Genomic DNA, 19,491 nt, shown 5'->3' with positions numbered 1-19,491 from the left:
TAGCAAAATTTTTACTCTATTTAAGAGGATGCTCTTGTTTTCTAATCAAAGTCTCCATAGCTGCAAAATACACATTATCACTTGTACAACAGATCTTTTATAGTTTAATACAGAAGTCTCTTCCATCTAGCCATAATTAATAATTTTTGCTACCCAAATTTCTGCAGGAATAAATGGCACATCAAATACAAAATTAAAAAGTACAGTAGCAAAGTCAATCAGATATCATGGAGCCTTTACATTTACCCAGTTCTGAAGATAAGTAAATTACCTTGTGTTTTGCTCATTTTTGTTTGGCTGATTATATCAGGGAAGTGAAATATGGCTGATTATATCAGGGAAGTGAAATATTTCTTTGTTTGCTTGATGTTATTTTGCATTTATGAATTTTAAATACTGCAAATGTGCTGGTTCATTCTTGAAAGACAAGTTGTTCTCACAATGGTCTGGAAAAAGACATCTTTAATAATGAAGATCCTCTTGAATTTTTAACACGCTTCCAATAATGCACGAGTGCTAGAGAATTCTGTAATTGCTACAACTTGAGTAAATGTACTAATTTTTTAAATATCCTCAAACACACAAAGTTCCATTCCTCATTAGCAGCACATTTTAAGTTATCAATGAAAGCAATCTGTCCAGGACATGCAGCTGAAATACTGCACCATCCACACTAGGAGCTTTATTTTTGTCCTTCTGTCCGAGCAAAATAAATAGACCAAGCTACAAAGCTTCTCATGTGCATAAATTAAAGATTTACAAATGTAAAATGAGTTCTTTATACAATCATCCCAACATGCTGGGACACAACTTTGTGCAGGGCCATTCCTAACTTGCCTGTACTGGTAAAAGTGCTAATGCACAATTTTCCTTCTAATGTATCCATTGAAAATTAGTTTACCAACAGGCTTGATCAAAAGGAGTCCATCCTTCCTTTACACAGATTTCACTCATTCAGTAAAAATGAGATAAGCATTAAAAAAGTGCTGTAAAACTAATTTAAAGCCAACTTAGCTGTTCTCAACATGCTGAATTACATTTGAGGATCCAGAACACAGAATACAGTGTGCAAACAAACCCCACTTAATAAACAATGTGCGTATACATATATAGATACAATAACATTTTATATATACACACACGTATATATAAAATATGTGTATGCATATATATTTTATACACACACTGCAGGGAGTGTTATCTTAAATACTGAAAAAGATAGGTCAAAATACTTAATTGTGCTTCATTTTTATTGGGATCAAAGCCAGGAGCAGTGAGCTACAAAATACAGTGCAAAAGTCTTAACACAACAGACACATATTATTAAAAACTGACGTCCTAACCAACTAGAAGTCCAAGTAAGTTTGACCAAGAAAACAAAGAGAGTGTAAAGTGTCAGCAATAACGAAATTGTTCTAAATCAGGTTTAGATGATGGAAAAAAAAGCTCCACAGTCACAGAAGGCAGACTACTTGGCTAGATCAGAAACACTGCAATGACAAAAAAACAAATGAGATTAGCATTGGAAGTTGTATGAATAGTAACCATGAAAAGAGGAGTTATGCAGCATGAGGAGACCTCTACATGTTTAAGTATTTCTTTCTTCTGCACATTTGCCTTTGAATCCATTGTCTCGTTTCAAACCTGATTTTACAGAGTTGGAGGAACCAGATACTTGAGACCTCTACTTTTTGTGGGGGGAAAAAAGAAAAAAAAGTCTATCTGTGGCTAGGTAAGGGAGACAGACACGAACTAGTACCCCAACTGAGAGGAAGGCAGATATAATCCAACCTTTTATTCATTCAGAGGGGCAGCATTAACATGCAGGTAGCTCTAAACCAGGCACAGAACACATTGCAACTCATGCAGTCAAAAAGAAAGATAAGAGGGCGTTCACAGCAACATGTGCATGAGGAGCAGCGGGTGGTATAAGGGGATTTAGGTCAAAAATCCATAGGAATTCATTAGTTTTGCTGCTTATAAAACAACCTCTTACTTTTCAACATTATTAGCAGCCTCGTGAGCATCATCCAGAGACCATGAAATATATTTTAATCACTTCTCGGCACATTTCTAAATGTATTTCCAAAATTGCCTCTACTAATATTAAATAAATTATCTTCCTACCTCCCCTTCTAAGAAGTTACCTCTCCCATCTTAGAAGTCACATTTTAAAAGCGGATACACTGGAACTTTTGCTGAAGGTCACAGTAAGTCCACTGGCAAAAGAACTCAAGTCAGAATGTCCCCAGCTTCCCAACTGAGACCTTGTTACTCACTTGCGCAAAGCATCCAAACTAAACAGCAACTTGTTCTGCAGGTGTCAGATGGAGCAAGTTAAAAAAGTCTATGTACAATTAGCACTCCTTAATTACATAACTGTGTATCACAGCAAATACAGAACAAGCCATAGAACAAAAGCTCCAGAGAACTCAGACTTTCCAGGCTATCTTTAAAACCTAGAACATAACAACTATTTCACTCATAAGTTTACTTTACTGCACTTATGTAAGATTCTGGAGAAGTTTTTTTTCCAGCTGACAAGGACTAGCCAACAAACATCATCCTATCGCAGAATGGGTGAGGTTGGAAGGGACCTCTGGAGGTCATCTGGTCCAACCTCCCTGGTCAAGCAGGTTAATCTGGAGTAGGCTGCCCAGGACCACACTCAGTCATCTTACGAATATCTCCTAGTAGGGAGACTCCACACCCTATCTGGCCACCAGCTCCAGTGCTTGGTCACCCTCACAGTAAACATGGTTTTCCGATGTTCAGACAGAGCCTCCTGTGTTTCAGTTTGTTCCCATTGTCTCTTGTCCTGTCACTAAGCACCACTGAAGAGCCTAGCTCTGTCCTCTTTGCCGTCTCCTTCAGGTATTCATATACACTGGTAAGATTCCCTGAGCCTTCTCTTGTCCAGGACAAACAGTCCCAGTCCTCTCAACCTTTCCTGGGATGAGAGATGCTCCAGCCCCTTAACCATCTTTGTGGCCCTTTGTGGGACACTCTACAGCATGTCCATGTCCCTCTTGTACTGGGGAGCCCAGAACTGGATACAGCACTCCAGGTGTGGCCACACTAGTGGTTAGTAGACGAGGGATCACCTCCCTCGATCTGCTGGCAATACTTTGTCTAATCCAGCCCAGGTTGCAATTAGCCTTCTTTGCTGCAAGGGCACACTGCTGGCTCATGTTCAACCTGGTGTTCACCAGGACTCCCCCAAGTCCTTTTCTGCAAAGCTGCTTTCCAGATGGTTGACCTCCAGCATATATTGGTGCCATGGGGTTGTTCCTCCCCAGGTGCAGAACTTTGCACTTACCCTTATCGAACTGCATGAAGTTCCCGTCAGCCCATTTCTCCAGCCTGTCATCCCTCTGGGTGGCAGCCTGATGCTCTAGCATATCAGCCACTCCTCCCAGTTTTGTCGTCAGCAAACTAGCTGAGGGTCTATTCTGTTCCATCATCCACATAATAAAGATGTTGAACAGAATCGGACCAGGTATTGACCTCTGGGGTACACCATTAGTTACTGGCCTCCAAACAGACATCTAGCAACTAATTGATCACCACCCTCTGGGCCCAGCCATTCAGCCAGTTTTCAACCCGCCTCACTGTCCGCTTGTCCAGCTCATGCTTCATCAGCTTCTCTGAGAGAATTTTACAGGAGACTGTGCCAAAAGCCTAGGTAGACAATATCCACTACTCACCCCTCATCTACTAAGCCAGTCATTTCATTGTACAAATTTATCAAGCAGGTCAACCATGGCTTCCCCTTTTTCAATCCATGCTGGCTACTCCAGATCACCCTCTTATTGTTCATGGGCCTGACAATAGTTTCCAGGATTAGCTGCTCCATCACCTTCCCAGGGATTGACGTAATGCTGACCAGCCTGTACTTCCCTGGGTCCTCCTTCTTGCTCTTCTTGAAGATGGGAATGACATTTGCTTTCCTCCAGTCTTTGGCCACTTCTCCCAATCACCACGACCATTCAAAGATTACAAAGAGGTCTCACAATGACATCAGTCAGCTCCCTCAGCAGTCCTGGGTACATCCTATCATGGTGCATAGACTTATGTATGTACAGTTTCCTTAAGCATTCCTTTACCCGATTCTCCTCCACTAAGGGTAAGTCTGTCTTGCTCCAGACTTTCTCAGTGGTTACCAGGGCCTGGGATTCCTGAAGGCCAGTCTTATCAGTTCAGACTGAGGCAAAAAAAAGAACCTCAGCTTCTTCCACGCCCTCTGTCACCAGGTCCCCTGACTCATCCAGCAGCAGGCCCGCATATTCTTTAATCTTCCTTTTGTCACCCATGTACTTAGAGAAGCCCTTCATGTTGCCTTCGACATGCTTTGCCAGATTCACATGTAGTTGGGCTTTGGTTTTCCTAATCCCACCCCTGCAAGATCAGACAGTATCTCTGCATTCCTCCCAGGTTCACTGTCCCTGTTTCCACCTTCTGCATGCTTCCTTTCTGTGTTTGAGTTTTGAAAGGGCTCCTGACACTTTTGCCTGACTTCCTGATGGTCGCTCTTGAGCTTGGTGGAAGCAATCCTTCCATATTAACCAGCTTTCTTGGGCCCCTCTTCCCTCCAGGGTCTTATCCCAAGGGACTCCACCAAGCAGATTTTTGTAGAGGCCAAAGTCCAGTCTCCTGAAGTTCAGGGTTGTGAACTTGCTAAACTCCACTATGTCGTGGTTCCTATGTCGTGGTTCCTACAGCCACAGCTGCTTTTGAACTTCACATCCCCAACAAACCCCTCCTTCTTTGTAAGTATGAGGTTTAGCAGAGCACCTCTCCTCGTTGGCTGCACTATCACTTAGAGGAGTAAGTTGTCATCAATGCTCTTCAGGAAGCTCTTGAATTGCTTACACCCTGCTGTGTTGTGCCTCCAGCAGATACTGAGCTGGCTGAAGTGCCCCATAAAGACCAGGGCCTGCAAAAATGACAGAGCTCCAATGTGCCTGTAGAGAGCCTCATCCACTTGTTATGCCTGGTCAGGTGACCTATAGCAGACACTACAATGTCACCCATACCAATCTGCTCTTTAATCCTTATCCATAAGCTCTCAGTTGGTTCATCATCCATCCCCAGGCAGAGCTCCAGGCACTCCAGCTACTCTCTACCCCCTTGTTTTCCTGGCCCATTCTTTGTAAAGAGTCTGTATCCCTCCACTGCAACACTCCAGTCCTGCAAGTCATCCCACCACATCTCCGTGATCCCAACAAGATCACTGCCCTGCAAATGCACACAGATCTCTGACTCATGTTTAGTCCCCCGTGCCGCACATATTACTGTACGCACACTTCAGAGAGGTACCCTGGCATGCTGATTTCCCAGAAAGGGTTTTAGGGATTTCTCCATAATGGTGCCTTGTAGGCACTTCCTTGCTTATACGCAAATGCTAGATGTGACCCTACTTAAGCCCTGTTTTGCTGAAGGCTTTTGTGAAGCCTTTCTGTCACATCACTGCAGGCCCTCTGCTCATCCACTCTGTTAGTTCACTCCCTCAACAGGGCTGCTGGTCACTCTCTCCCTCCCCCATCATTCCTAGTTCGAAGCCCTCATTAGGAGATCAGCCATCCTGCTGGCAAAGATGTCTTTGTCCTGCCTCAGTGTGGTGGATCCCGTCTCTCCCAGGCAGACCCCACAAACAGGGTCCCATGGTTGTAGAACCCCAAAACACCACCAGCTCCACAACCACCTGCTGGTGTGCATTGCCAGTGCCCTGCTCCTCACACCCTTTCCCCTTACTGGCAGGAACAAGGAGACCAGGACCCAGGCCACCCCCCAGGTCCCTGACAATCACCCCCAGAGCTCTGTAGTCAGTACATATGTAAAACTGATACTGCATGTAATGTACTACATACTGACTTGTATGTAAAGCTCACGCATCCACAATTTCAATACTTCTCAGAGCAAACACCCATGGACTTTAACAACCTAAAAACTCAAAACAAACAACAAACATTTCAATGTTTAGAACAAGGTATACATAGAATATCCTGCATGGGATTAGTACCATTATTGCACGAAATACACTATTTTAACAAGTATCCAAAATGAACGCTGGCAATAAGGTAATACTGTGAAATCTTAGGCTGAAATGAAAGAAAACCTAATCCCTGAATAGGGTGAAAAGAAAAATAAAATTTTCCTTATTTGACTGGGTAAAATTTAGCTTCTTAAAAAAACAAAACTCATTTTAAAAAAGAGCACTACGTAATGATTATACTGAAACTGCAGAAAAAAAATCATGTTCTGAACACCATTTAAAGGACATAATAATAGAAATTAAGTGCCAAAAATTCCAAGTGCTCATGTAATTTATATCTAATTTCACTTGGAGAGGAAGCCAATGACTTTCAAAAGATGAGTTTTGTTCTTAATTTCTTTGCATTAACCACAATAAAAAGACACATCTCAAAAATTTTTTGAAAATTATATGTTGCATCTACTCTTATAAAACCATTTTCTTATCTTCTACTTAGTATGAAAAAAATCTCTAAAATACTAATACAAAGCTAAAGTGTAGCAGCAGAAATAATTTTCAGATGCATTTATTCTTTTCATACCAGTTAATTAAAAACTACAGCAGGTTTAAAAGCCAGAACAGCAAGCTAATATATTAGGGAAGTGCTACAAAGCATGTACCATAAGCAGGTGGAAAAGTTTTGCTTCTCAAAGTTGTTACTGTGCATCTAAAATAATCAGCCAACTCGTGAATGGTCCTTATTGAAATATCTGAATTAATAGCTTGTTAGAATAATATAGACAAATTATAAAATTCTGTGAATTAGTTACAATTAAGAACACAGTGTAACACTAAATATAAATATCAGAAGCAAAAGACACAAAAACAAAACCAAGAGATGCAGATTCTGTTCCTGGTGTATTCCATGACCTTAAAAAGCCTCCCTCTCTGTGCTCAGCAAACATTCCTATTATATAAAGCTTTCAAATGCTTAACAAAGCTCTCTTAAGAGCATTATACAACTTCTTTTTACTTTTATATGCACTTTAAAAAAATCAAAATATGTATTCTTAAAATATTTAAGTACTGCAAAACCACTTTTTATGCAAAGATCTGTTAAAAAAAGACTTCAAGTTGTTCTTTTGAAAGAAAAAGTAGTAGCAAATTTTCTGTAAAAATGATAGACACGAGATCCCCATGTGAAAGTTTTCCAGTCTTTTTCCCAATTGTAGAGAGCCATGTGCATGTTACAAATTGTCTCCAGTCAGCCTAATTCTACATGGTTTTTCACCATTCGATACTAGGTGAAATAGGCTGTATAAATTCATTAATTTTGTGAATTTAAGCAGTCTAAAGCTACTCTACGAAAGTGAAGTTTCACAAACATGTATCAGGACAATTCAGAGTAAACCAAGGCAATGAGCCAAATGCCTTCTCAGGACCACCTGGAATTTTGAAGCCAGATACGCAGCCTCTAAAGAGCTAGGAGCTTCTCTGTGCTATATTTTTGCTCTCAATCCAGACAACTATAATGTGTTGCATGTCAGAAATGTTACATAAATTAAGTGTAGAACTATGTTAGAGAGACTGTCTCCTGGAAATTTTTCTTTTTTTGGTTAAGTCTCTACCTCATCTACGAAAACTATTTTTATTAGTCTACACTGGTTACAAAAAAGTGAGAGAAAACCTCGGCGATGACCACAGAACATTTCAAAATGCACTGGGAATCTCTGGAATCACTGCAGCCTTCTGTGATACATCTGATGCTGTCAAAAACAGGTTTCAGGCAAAATATTATTCATCTGACACTGTCGATACATGTTTTGTCTCAGCCACGTTATTCATTGCAACATAGCAGATGCCAAAATCCAGTAGACAGTGGCCAAACAAAAATGACAATGTACAAACAATGGGTTCTTCAGCATTATCACTAGCAGACCTTCTACTCCTGTATTCTGCCTCTTCATGCACCTAGATTTAGAAGTGATAATCTGATGTCCTCCATCAAAGAATTTAAAAATTCTGGAGACTGCTTGATAGCCACAGTACTAACAAGATTGACTCAATGAAGGCAGTTGATGGAAAGACAAAAAGTTCAGTCATGATAGTATGATCCTGGGCTGTTCAAGCACAGTGGTCACACTGTTGAAGACTGCTCAGTACAAAGGTATGATTATGCTAACTGAAGTATTGACCCACCTAATAACCAGCCCCATAAAATCTTTGCTCTGGCTATGAAACACTACACTTCAGAAATCACAACAGGAGCCATCAACAAGTTATGCAATAAAAAAAACAGCCTGTCAGTGTGACTCACATGTAGGCTGATCACCAAAAAAAGGAGTAAGACTTTTACAGCATGAGATTTGTGGCAACTGCGACTAAGGATCACCAGAGCTATTAGTTAAACTACCTCAGATTCCTTACTCACAAGTTGCTACACCTTCATATTTAGATCAGCAAAAATTGTCCAAACTTTATTACTTATTCATGTCACCAAGAAAATTACCGTTCTGTATTAACCTATAGCTTCTCATCTCCTCTCAGTCTACATTCTGACAAAACAGCCTCAGAAATGCAAATACTAATTTTCAACCCTCCCTCCAATTCCAGGCTTGACCTATAGGAAATTTAGTTGATTTCTTCCAGCTAGTTCTTCATTGTTCGCTGTGCTCAGCACTTTCACATCACTTGGTCAACTCCATTTTACTCTACCAATTAAATCCATCAGTGGCAAACTCAAGGGTATATAAGTACAGTAATCTGTATTTAAAATTAAGAAGTATTGACAACTACACGACCATACCATTCACTGTTCATCTTCAACATAGAGAAGACATTTTGAAAAGCAAGATTCTCTGTATATTCTCACTGAAAATGTTTGAGGACATAGTTTTAAATAGTAGTAGAGCCTTTTGAAATCCACAATTTGGTGCTGTCCTTTGAACAACAGCCCTAAACAAGAAGGATCAAGGAGGTCCAATATTCCACACAAAACTCTCATTCAAAAGTGCTTCTGCAGCAGTCACTAACAGAACAGGCACACCTTCCAGGGAAGGATTTGCTGCTTGAGAGATTCAAATAGTGATACAGCTCCATGCTATGTCACTCATGTATCATAAGCTGTTGTTCATTATTTGATAAGAGTGGATTTCATCCAGTCATCATTAACATTCAAAGTAAAATTCCAACTTGGGTGATCTACCCACGGCATGGCACATAATCCAGCTGCAACTCCTCCCTACTACAAGGACAGCTGTATGACTGACTTATTTTTATGAGCTAACTAAACTCAGATGACAATTTAAAAGAGGATTTAGATGATGTAACTACTAAGAGTTGCGGTCCTGGATGTTCTTTAATTACAGAGCCTGTGCTTGTCTACCTCTGGCCTGAACCATTCCCGCTTACTAACCCGATTTTTAGACGTAAAACTAATCAGATTGAAAAAAAAAAATAAATAAAAAGAAGGCACTATAATGTTTCTGCCATGCTAGCTTGAAGTACAGACTCAGAAGTGTCTGGCAATAGTAACAGACATTAGGATCACCACGGCAAAAGAGAGCAACGAATCTCATGGTCAACCAGGAGCGTAAAGGATAAGACCAGAAACAGCAATTCCCATAGCACAGGCTGCCACAGAACCAAAAGCCTAAGCCAACATCTTAATTTGAATGTTTTACAGGTAAATAAGGCAATCTGCTTAAATGAGTTCCTAGGGGTTTTTTTATACCCATTTAAAACTTCCTTTGAAATGCATGTGATAGTTTGGTAATTTGCAAATTTTAGCAGCAGGTAATTTTTTTTTCCTATCTTTTCAAACCACTTTTTAAACCTTTGAAAATATCCCATGACACTGACACATCCCAGTCTTTGAATGGGCCCTGATAAAGTCAGGCTCTGCTTTAAAAATGTGCTTGTTGCTGTTCCACATGCTAATGACAAACACACTTTGAACCCATACCTCTAAGTTGAAGAAATCCTTAAAAGATTTTTTAATTGTTATCCAGTGAAATATTAACACCCCAACAGCAGGGAAAAAAACATGCAATAATGCTGATATTCATTAATACCTGATGTACACTTTTGGCTTTCTGTTTATTTAAAAGATTTGTAGTCCTGTTTTTCTTTTCATTTTAATATAAATCATAACGACAATGAAACACCATATAAATATGCTATTAGATACAAGAACGGGTAGGACCACATCATCATCATCTTTACCTCTTTAATTTTGTTCCTCTTCTCTCGGATATCCGGGTCTGCTGGTTCTCCACTGTTTATCCCTATAAGATTTGGTAAAGGAACAGGGGGCAGTGGCTTGCTGTCTTTCTTTTTCAACTCTTGCACTACTTTGTTCTTTTCTGTCTGAATCTCAGCTTGAATCTCATCACGTGATTTCTTCAATTTCTCCTTAGCCTCTTCCAGAGCCTTTTCATGATCTGCTCGGATCTTATTTCTCAGACGTTCCTCTTCTTCTCTAGAGACACAAATGCTAGTCAGCATCTCATTACTAAAAACACATCGCTTATAAACAAACTGCAGCTTCAAAACAGAAGCCACATCCTAAGTTGGTTTACTCTAAGTAATTCTAATGATTCACACAAGTTCACTGAATTATGTTAGAGCACAATCCTACACTGTTGTTGCCATGAACCCCAAAAGAACAGCACATACATCAGCAACATTATTGCAGAAAAATTTATCCCAGGGGTTTTCTAGATTATATCTCAGCATCTTTGCTTGTCTATGCAAGGCTTCAGAAAAGGAAAAGCCCTACATCCTGTACTTGAACTACAGGATGTGTACACAGGCACATCTAGCAATCATTCAGTTTAAAAAAAAACCAAACAAAAAACCAGAAGGGCCCTCTCTCTAACCTTCTGCACAATAAACACATCATACACAACTTGTCAAGACATGAAGTAACTACTACAAAAAAATTGTAGTCACTTCTTTTGTTAACAATGGGGTATGAGCTGCAAGAGCTGCAAACCCCATCATAGCGTGTTTTGTCTTGAATTCAGAACTCATTGTTCCAATCAGTACGGTCCATAAACCTCACAAGTTAAATGCAGAGTTAATTATAAAGCCATTTAGGAATGTAAGAGCTTTTAGTAAAGCATGGTTTTGAAACTCACTGTCAACAAAACCGGTATCATCTCGGTTCTAAGCACAATGTTCCATCATGATCTTTAAGAATCAGTAAAAGTTTTGAGATTCACACACAAAATGAAGAGTGCTGTTTTAAAGCTTGGGTTAAACAACAGGTTATTCTAACAGTAGACAAAAATGGCCCATTCCAGTCCTAAAATATTTCAAGGCATCAGAAAGATACGCATCAGACTCTCAATATAACATAACCTTTTCAAGCTTCTTTAAAATATAGAGTTGCTCAATGACTAATGTAAGCCAAAATAGTTGTAGGGATTTAAAACAAGCCTTAGTTACAAAACCCAACACACTCCCTCCCTGCTTCCTCCCCCAGGCAAAAATACTTTTTCCTCAAAGTGCATTAAGGAGCAGACAGTGGATAACAGAAAGGAAGGAAGACAAGCAGCAAGCCATGAAAGAAACAACAAGCATAGCCTAACTGCTTTTAGGAGGAACAGCGCCACTTGACCCACATGACATGGTTTTTCCAGTATACTGAAAATGTTCCAATGAAAAGGAGCAATCACCATTTGATATGTGAGAATCAGAATAGAATAGTTCAGTTGGAAGGGACCTACAGCAATCCTCTAGTCCAATTGCAATTAAAAGCCAATCCAAAGTTTACAGAAAAGCAAAACACAACATTGACAACTGTTAACCAAACACTGACAACAAAAATATGAATATCTCTGCATATTTAAATTGGGATATTTTTCCTAAAAAGGTTATTAAAAGTATTTGAAAAATTCTATGATAAACTGATAAAGTTTCCAGAGATTCAAACAAATTTCAAGTAACTTGCTGGGGTGCTGTGCTGGAATATTTGGGGATACAGACAGATCTTACTGAGCTCTGCAAATATAATAGAACTGGTTTTATTAATCTCACAGATCAAGATCACAGAATTCACAGAATTCACAGAATTCACAGAATTCACAGAATTCACAGAATTCACAGAATTCACAGAATTCACAGAATTCACAGAATTGTTAGGGTTGGAAGGGACCTCTGGAGATCATCTAGTCCAACCCTCCTGCCAGAGCAGGGTCACCTACAGCACGTTACACAGGACAGCGTCCAGGCGGGTTTTGAATGTCTCCAGAGTGGGAGACTCCACCACCTCTCTGGGCAGCCTGTTCCAGTGCTCCACTACCCTCAAAGTAAAGAAGTTCCTTCTCATGTTAAGATGGAACTTCCTATGTTCAAGTTTATGCCCATTACCCCTCGTCCTATCACTGGGTGCCACTGAAAAAAGACTACTCCCATCCCCCTGGCATCCTCCCATTAAGTATTTGTATGTATTAATTACATATTATTATTAAGATCATGTCATGTCTACTATCGACCACTGCTTCACCTTTACAAAAAAGGTCAAAGAATAAATCTGAGTAACTTGCATAGTTACAATACCATAGTATCGGAGCAATTCCACCAGACTGGTCCATTTTGTGTAAAGTTTATGACTGTTACAGTCCTCTGTCTAAGAAGAGCCGAGTCTTAGTCAAAGTGCAATAATCCAAGCTTTTATTTCCAGAAATTCACAGCTCAAACACCCAGTGCACTAGCTCTGACTACCATCTCATAAGCATCTAGGATATTTTTAGGTTAAAATTTATAAACCTCTTCGTTCCAGTCTTTAGCTTGGGCTCAGAAGCTCAAATAGAGACTTTTTTTTAGTCATATATTTCATTCTCAATTTGACAAAGTCTGACATCACTTGATGTCATCCAGAAAATAACTTCCCAGTTTATAGGCCAATGTGCATAGCATGCGGTGGGAAACCATGGCAATATAACATAAATGCTCTCAGCAAAATGCATTGTTACACAAAGAGTGTTTTATTAGCCCTTACATTTTTCTGAAGTGCTATTAGGTTTATATTTTTAACAAATTATAATTTTAAAATTTAATTTAATTTCAAATTTAAAAAAAAAATCATTATAAAAAAACCAGCATTATCATCTATCCAAATTTCAGTACCAGAAGTACAATGCAATGTTTTAACAGATGCACTGACTGACAGGCGTTCAAACTGAAGTTCTTCAGTCCCTTTTCTCAATGTGACCCATGTCACATCTATATTTCTCTCAAACAATTAAAAAAAATGAAGGACTGAGCTGTCACTTTGACTATCAAATCCAAGCTCATTAACACTGTTGAACAGTAACAGTCCTTCTCTCCCTTAACTGCAGAGCAAAGAAACAACTTTCAAAGTGGCAAAAGACTAGCCTAAAGAGAAAAAATACAAGTCATACCATTTAGGATCACTTCTACTATGACCCACTTATGGGGAAATAACTTTCATGTATTCCTGTTAAAGTTACTCACATTCTATTCTGGCAGCAATGTGCTCAATTCAGTAACAAAAGCAGCTGAAAATTTCTACCAACTGAAAGATTTGAAACCACAGCTCAGTAGTCTGGAAAGCTTTTCCAAGGCTAGCAGAGGGCTCTGCGTAAGATGCAGCTAGAGAGAATGACAATGAGGTCACCAGAACGAGACATCATTCCCCACAGTCATGTTCTCACCAAGAGACAGCACACTGTACAGGAGCCAAGGAAATGGCTTACAGACAAATGAGAAATAGGAAGTGTTACTGAACACTTCAGAATCAAAATACTTCAGTGTGGGGATACTGTATTTTGGAGGTATGTTTCTCATTTTCAAAACTCAGTTTCTGGAGGCAAGTGACAGCCTTTACCTTCTGACTAGATCGGCAAACAATTTGTTAATAGGTATAAAATTCTTTTTGCAAAGCATCAACCATCACTGAAAAAATGGAATCTTTAGAAAAACAGGGTAACAATGTATCTCAGACCTTAATAAAAAGATGTTCAATGTATATGCACATTAACCTAATTTGAAAAGGATGCTTTACAATGAGTGTGCTTTATTCATAAATAGAAATTGTTTTGGTGAAAACCATGGCTAACATGCACATCCCCAAATATGATCCCCCTGTGTGGAAAAGATTAATGATGTTTGAGTAGTTACAGTGAGTCTGGCTCACTAAAATAAGTCACTGGTGATATGCTTTGTGCACCTTCATGGCCCTTAATCTTGATGGTGCAAAAATTGTGAAGATTTTGCCTTTACCTTTCCTTTAAATTTTCAGTCCCAGGTGCTGCATACAACAGCAATAATAAAAGCTCCATCATTCTACCAACTTCATCTCTTTCTAGATTCAAACTGCATGAAACAGCCATAAATTGGAAAACAAGTTTTGAACTCACATCTGTTTACACTGCGGGAACCACTATATAAACATACAAAAGCTGTTGATTTCTAACAGCACTATAATCCAATTAGAGTCATTAAGGAGGTGTGAATGACAGTCTACTTTCCTTCAGTCACTCAGTAGAATACCTAAGTGTATGAACAAAATACATAGAGACTCAATAGAGATGAAAAATTCTACCACTAACTGTATGATCAGTTCCAAGTCTTCCAGGAAGTGACATTTTCAGACAAACATAAGAAAACAGTCAGATGAAGAGAAAGGTCAACAGGTATTTGAGGGAGTTTACAGGAGATAGTATAAGAGCTTCTTCTGCAGACAGATATTCTCTAAGCAATTACCAATGATGGACAGCATGAGCTACAAGAAATGTCTTCAGCTGGAATGTAGAATATGACATCTTTTACCAAACACACTCAAGTATACAAACCTAATGGAAGAAAAAAATCACACCCCTAAATACCAATACCAACATTTCTTCTGAGTTCTTAAGCAACAAGAAGTAAGCAAAAATACAGAATAAAGAGAATGAGAAGATCTGAACTGCATGAGCAGCTGACACCCCCCCAAGTCACACCCAAACCCCAACAAGCTCCCCATCCAGCATAAGAAAGAGTTAGCAACAGTATAATGCATGTAGATACCACTACATTCAAATATTCCGAGGTAAAGAGACCTCAGAAAGGATCAATCTAAAAATATAAGATTGGAAAGAATCCCAGCTTAAACACTTATACCAAAATGTGTCAGTTTCCCTATGCAACTACACTCCCCTCACGCCCCCCCGCTTCCAGGCAACATAAGCAAACTCTTAAAATATAGAAGATTTTGAGTAAAATTTCAAAAACCTTACCCAACAGAAAGCTGCCACTTCCTTCTAGTTACCCCAACAGCTTATTCTAAAATCTCAAGACAGAGGTTCAAGTACCATGACACTACAGCAATAGCTACTTTGAAAAAAGCAATATTATTAAAAGAATCTGTGATTAGACTATTTTTGCCAGCAAGAACCATAAATAGACCTAAAAATTAGAATCTGAAACTAGGCAAGTACAGGCTAGAAACAGGTGCAAGTTTTTTAAACAATCACTGTAATTAACTATTGCAGCTGCATATGCAGGAACACTGTACACAGTCAAAGTGTCCACAAGCTGTCTAAATGTCATTCAGAAAAGACCACAAATTATAACGTTTGATAGCCAAAACACTAACTGGAACTTAATGTGCTTTAACTATGCAGTAGTGACCCTTCTGAATGTAACTACTAAAGCTTCACTTACCAAGACAATGACTTTTAAGATAAGTCTCTCCTATCTGCTGTTGACCCAACAGGCTCTTGAGAGACTGAATTGCAAAAAAAAAAAAAACAACACCAAACAAAACCAAAAATGCTTTCAAACTTGTTCATAAGATTCAAGATCAAAAAAGGGAATAAAATTAAAAGGGAGTCAAACAAGGAGAACTGGCCACCAGCAACTAACTGTTCTGTCACACTAAAGAGCAGAGCACTGGGTCACCAGAGCAAAAAGGACAACCAGTTTGTTACCATTTGGATTTTCAGCAGATGGACAGACAAAAACCGTTAAAGAACATAAGTATTTGTGTAAGTCTGTCATCCAGAAACAAACCCCTGTGTGGAAATTCTGAACTCTTGCCCTTTTGTCAAGTTTAATCTTCAGCCAGAGGCTACTTTCAGAGACACAGTGAAACAAAAAGATAAGCATTAATTTAAAAAATAAGTAAATAAATCTTTTGAGAGTCAGTACCTAAAAAACATTTCACGTTACCTACAAAAGTTGCTTTTTCTTCCAGTCTTGCAGCATACACGATTTTATAACAAACGTACATATTACAAACCCATCACGTTTTCCTAAAATATGGAGAAAACACATTCACAACACACAAAGATACTGGATATATATCTATTGCCCCTCATTGCCCAGAAATTTACCCAAATTGCAGATTCCTTGAGTGGTTTATTTTATACAAAGGTGACAGTAGAATTTATTTCTAGCAAGTGGTTAGATTTACATATGACATGAGTACTGCTCCTCAAACACAAGGAACATGAGACAGAGTCCTTATTCAAGTGTTCTTATCCCTCTCCATCCTGTTTCAGAAGTTTTTCTTCTTGCCATCACACTTCCTTTGGACCTTCTCAATGTTCCTATTTCCCGCCTTCCTTTACTATTATTTGTACCAACTTAGGCTCTGCTAGCTTGCTTCCTTGGTCTTCCACAACAGCATGGCCACCACTCTGAACACCAGTCCTCCTCACTTTCATCATTCAATTTCTTTGGACCACGGTAGGTAGAGGAGAGAATTAACTCACTGACACAGGCACTCTCCTTTAATCCCCCTCTAAATTCCACGCAGATCTCCTCCAAACACAACTTACTTCCACCTCTGTGCAACAAATGATGTCCCTAATTGATCTCTTTTGAAGCCAAATCTTAGACCAAGAATCTGGGCCTTCAGCAACCTTCATCACTGCTTACAAAAACACTCATCTCTATGATGGAAGCTCACAGATCCTATTCCAGATCTGTTCCCTTGTCTAAATCAAAACCTCAGTCTGACATTTCTTTGTAGATAGCTGGGTGTCACCTTCAAGTCAAATGAAGTGTAACTTAACTTTTAATCTTCCTCCCACGTCTTTTGTTCAGCAGAGGAAACTTCTCCATGGCCCACACTGCCAGTGTCTGGGCATACTTCCCATTTCCTAGAACTTGACTATACCTAAATTTTTCTGCTTAGTTTCCATGTATTTTAAATGCACTCTTCCTTAATCCATACAGTTAGAAGCCCTCAGAGCTTGATCTCATTCGGTTCATCCAGCAATTCTGTTAGGAAGACAATGCACTTAACTACTTGCTTCCTTACATTGCCTTTCTGTATTTTTTCCCTGCAAAAACTAATTCATTATATGCATTTTTCTAGGCACAACAAAGAAAACATGGACACTTCTAGATGTCTGATATGTTAAATTCACAGATTTCCATGCTGATCATTAAAGGCCACTGCTGCTTGTTACTCCTGTATCTGTCTCTACCCAGTTGTTTTCCTTTGTCTTGAAATTTAGGCAGGGCCTTTGGAAGCAGCTCTGGAATGAGGACAAGCAAAACCCTTGGGGAATATATTTAGAGAGAATTTCAAAAACACAGATTGAATGGACACTCAGAACTTGCAGAAGGGGGTGGAGAGTTGAAGCACATCCCTTATGCATGAAGAGCAAGCCCTCTGCAAAACTGAAAGCTAAAAAATTCCTTAGTATTGCTATACACCTTTTACAAGATATTGGAACATAGCCAGAACCCTCATAAATGATCATAAGGCAATACACCCAACGAAATACTTCATAAATAAAGTGCATTAGCATATAAGACATCTCTTGTTTGCTTTCACAATGATAATAATAAGTACAACACATATCTTCCAGTTAAAACCAAAACAGTACAGATTCCACAATCAAATGTGGAACATGTCTAACTTCTGAAGGAGAAAAAAAAAGACATGCTGGCAAAGGGTCATCCTTCGGGAATTATTTCCTTCCTATGTAATGAATGTTAACATGAACAGAATTGGGAAATTTTTTTATCCTGAGAGTCTCTCAAGTGCTGTGACCATTAGCAAAGGCATTTGTTCCTGGTCTCTCCTACAGCACACACGTAATCCCAAGCATCAACTCAAAAAAGGAGGATGCCAAGCTCAAACTAATGGCTTTCTTGGGACCTGAAAGCACTATCATAGCCGGTACAGTCAGCTTAAGTTTTACTAGTGAAGAAAGGCAGATGTTTTCTACAAACACTCCATCAGTTGTATTCATATTAGCAGCCAGGCATTTGTCAGTGCTAAGAAGGGTCACTAGAGACTGCGTAAGCATTTTAAGCTTACATAAATTTTCGTAGTTTTGTAGTTACAGTATCAGCTGAAACAGATTTTCAGAAGACTCAGACCAACTATTTCAGGAAGATATATGGTACTTTTTTTTTTTTTAAGACTACAACAACAATGAATGCAACTTTCACTAGGGAGGAGCAAATAAAAAAATACAAAGTATATGTAATGCTTTACACAAGTTTTCAAGTAGATAGAAGCAAATTCATTCATTTTTTTAGTGTCTTTGTCATTCGCCTATGAAAATACTTTGTTAGGAAAAGCAATAGATGCAGAACGTTCAACAATGTAGACTTTGCAACCACTGCAGCTCTGTCAAACACATCTCATTTAGATCCCTTTTCCTCATACGATGTAAATACAATCAGATTTGCCTCAAGGCACTAACATATAAGCAAAAGTAGGTATTATTTCAGAATTTTTGCTGATTAAAGAAACTTCATTTAACAGCTGCAGCTAATTAGTCCTGTGTAGAACATTAAGCCTCTGCAGAACAAGGTCTTAAATCTGATTGTCAAAGCACTTAGAATGCTAATACAGAGGAAAAAGTTTATTATTTAGGAATCAATCTTGCTTCTAAAAAAGGACAATGAAAAGCCTAAGTCTTAGTAAAAGTTTACAAAACTTAGGATCTCTTCATGTTTTATGAAGAAACCTGAATGAGAAGAATGTTGCTGCCTGCCCCATGTGAAAGTATTTTAAATAGCTTCTTGTCAACCAGCACCATACTAACTGAAGCATCAGATCTTCCTTTCCAATTACTACCCTGATGAGACAGATTTATTTAAAAGTAATAAAGATGGAAGAACTTTACAGGGCATAGGAGTGAAAAATACATACAGGCTATACAAATAAGAAACAGAAAAAGTAGTCAGTATCGAACAAGAGAGTTGAGTAGACTAAAAAGCTAGAAACGAGCAAGATAGTAAGAACGAATATCTGGAAATGGGGATTTTATTTAGATGTGGGATGTGAACAGCATAAAAAATACTAGGATAATTTTAATTCAAAGCTGTAGAAGCCAACTACAATTAACAATGTCAAACCACAGAATTTTCTCCTCTACACCACTCTAGATAGCTGGAAACACTGCTGTTGTGCAAATTTAGATATGTATATAGCAATCTATCAGGGCACTTACACTTTACCACAGTAAAATCTAAGACAGTATGGACAAACATCTTGCATGCTATACTATTTATTGATATGAAAGACAGTATGGACAAAC

The 19,491-nt window shown here is 38.8% G+C and overlaps 1 protein-coding gene across 1 annotated transcript in view; it reads right to left on the bottom strand.

Annotated features, from left to right (window-relative positions):
- MAN1A2 (mannosidase, alpha, class 1A, member 2) overlaps positions 1-19,491 on the bottom strand; it is a 141,631-nt gene that overhangs the window by 100,387 nt on the left and 21,753 nt on the right. Inside the window, exon 2 of the mRNA XM_009892633.1 lies at positions 10,199-10,454. Coding sequence (XP_009890935.1) covers positions 10,199-10,454 — 256 coding nt within the window. The remainder of the gene's footprint in view (positions 1-10,198; positions 10,455-19,491) is intronic.

This window comes from Charadrius vociferus, unplaced genomic scaffold, assembly GCF_000708025.1.
Source record: "Charadrius vociferus isolate BGI_N301 unplaced genomic scaffold, ASM70802v2 scaffold301, whole genome shotgun sequence".
In the NCBI taxonomy this organism is placed as follows: Eukaryota; Metazoa; Chordata; class Aves; order Charadriiformes; family Charadriidae; genus Charadrius; species Charadrius vociferus.
Note: the sequence above shows the minus strand (reverse complement) of the source record. Positions and strands in the feature narration are given on the sequence as shown.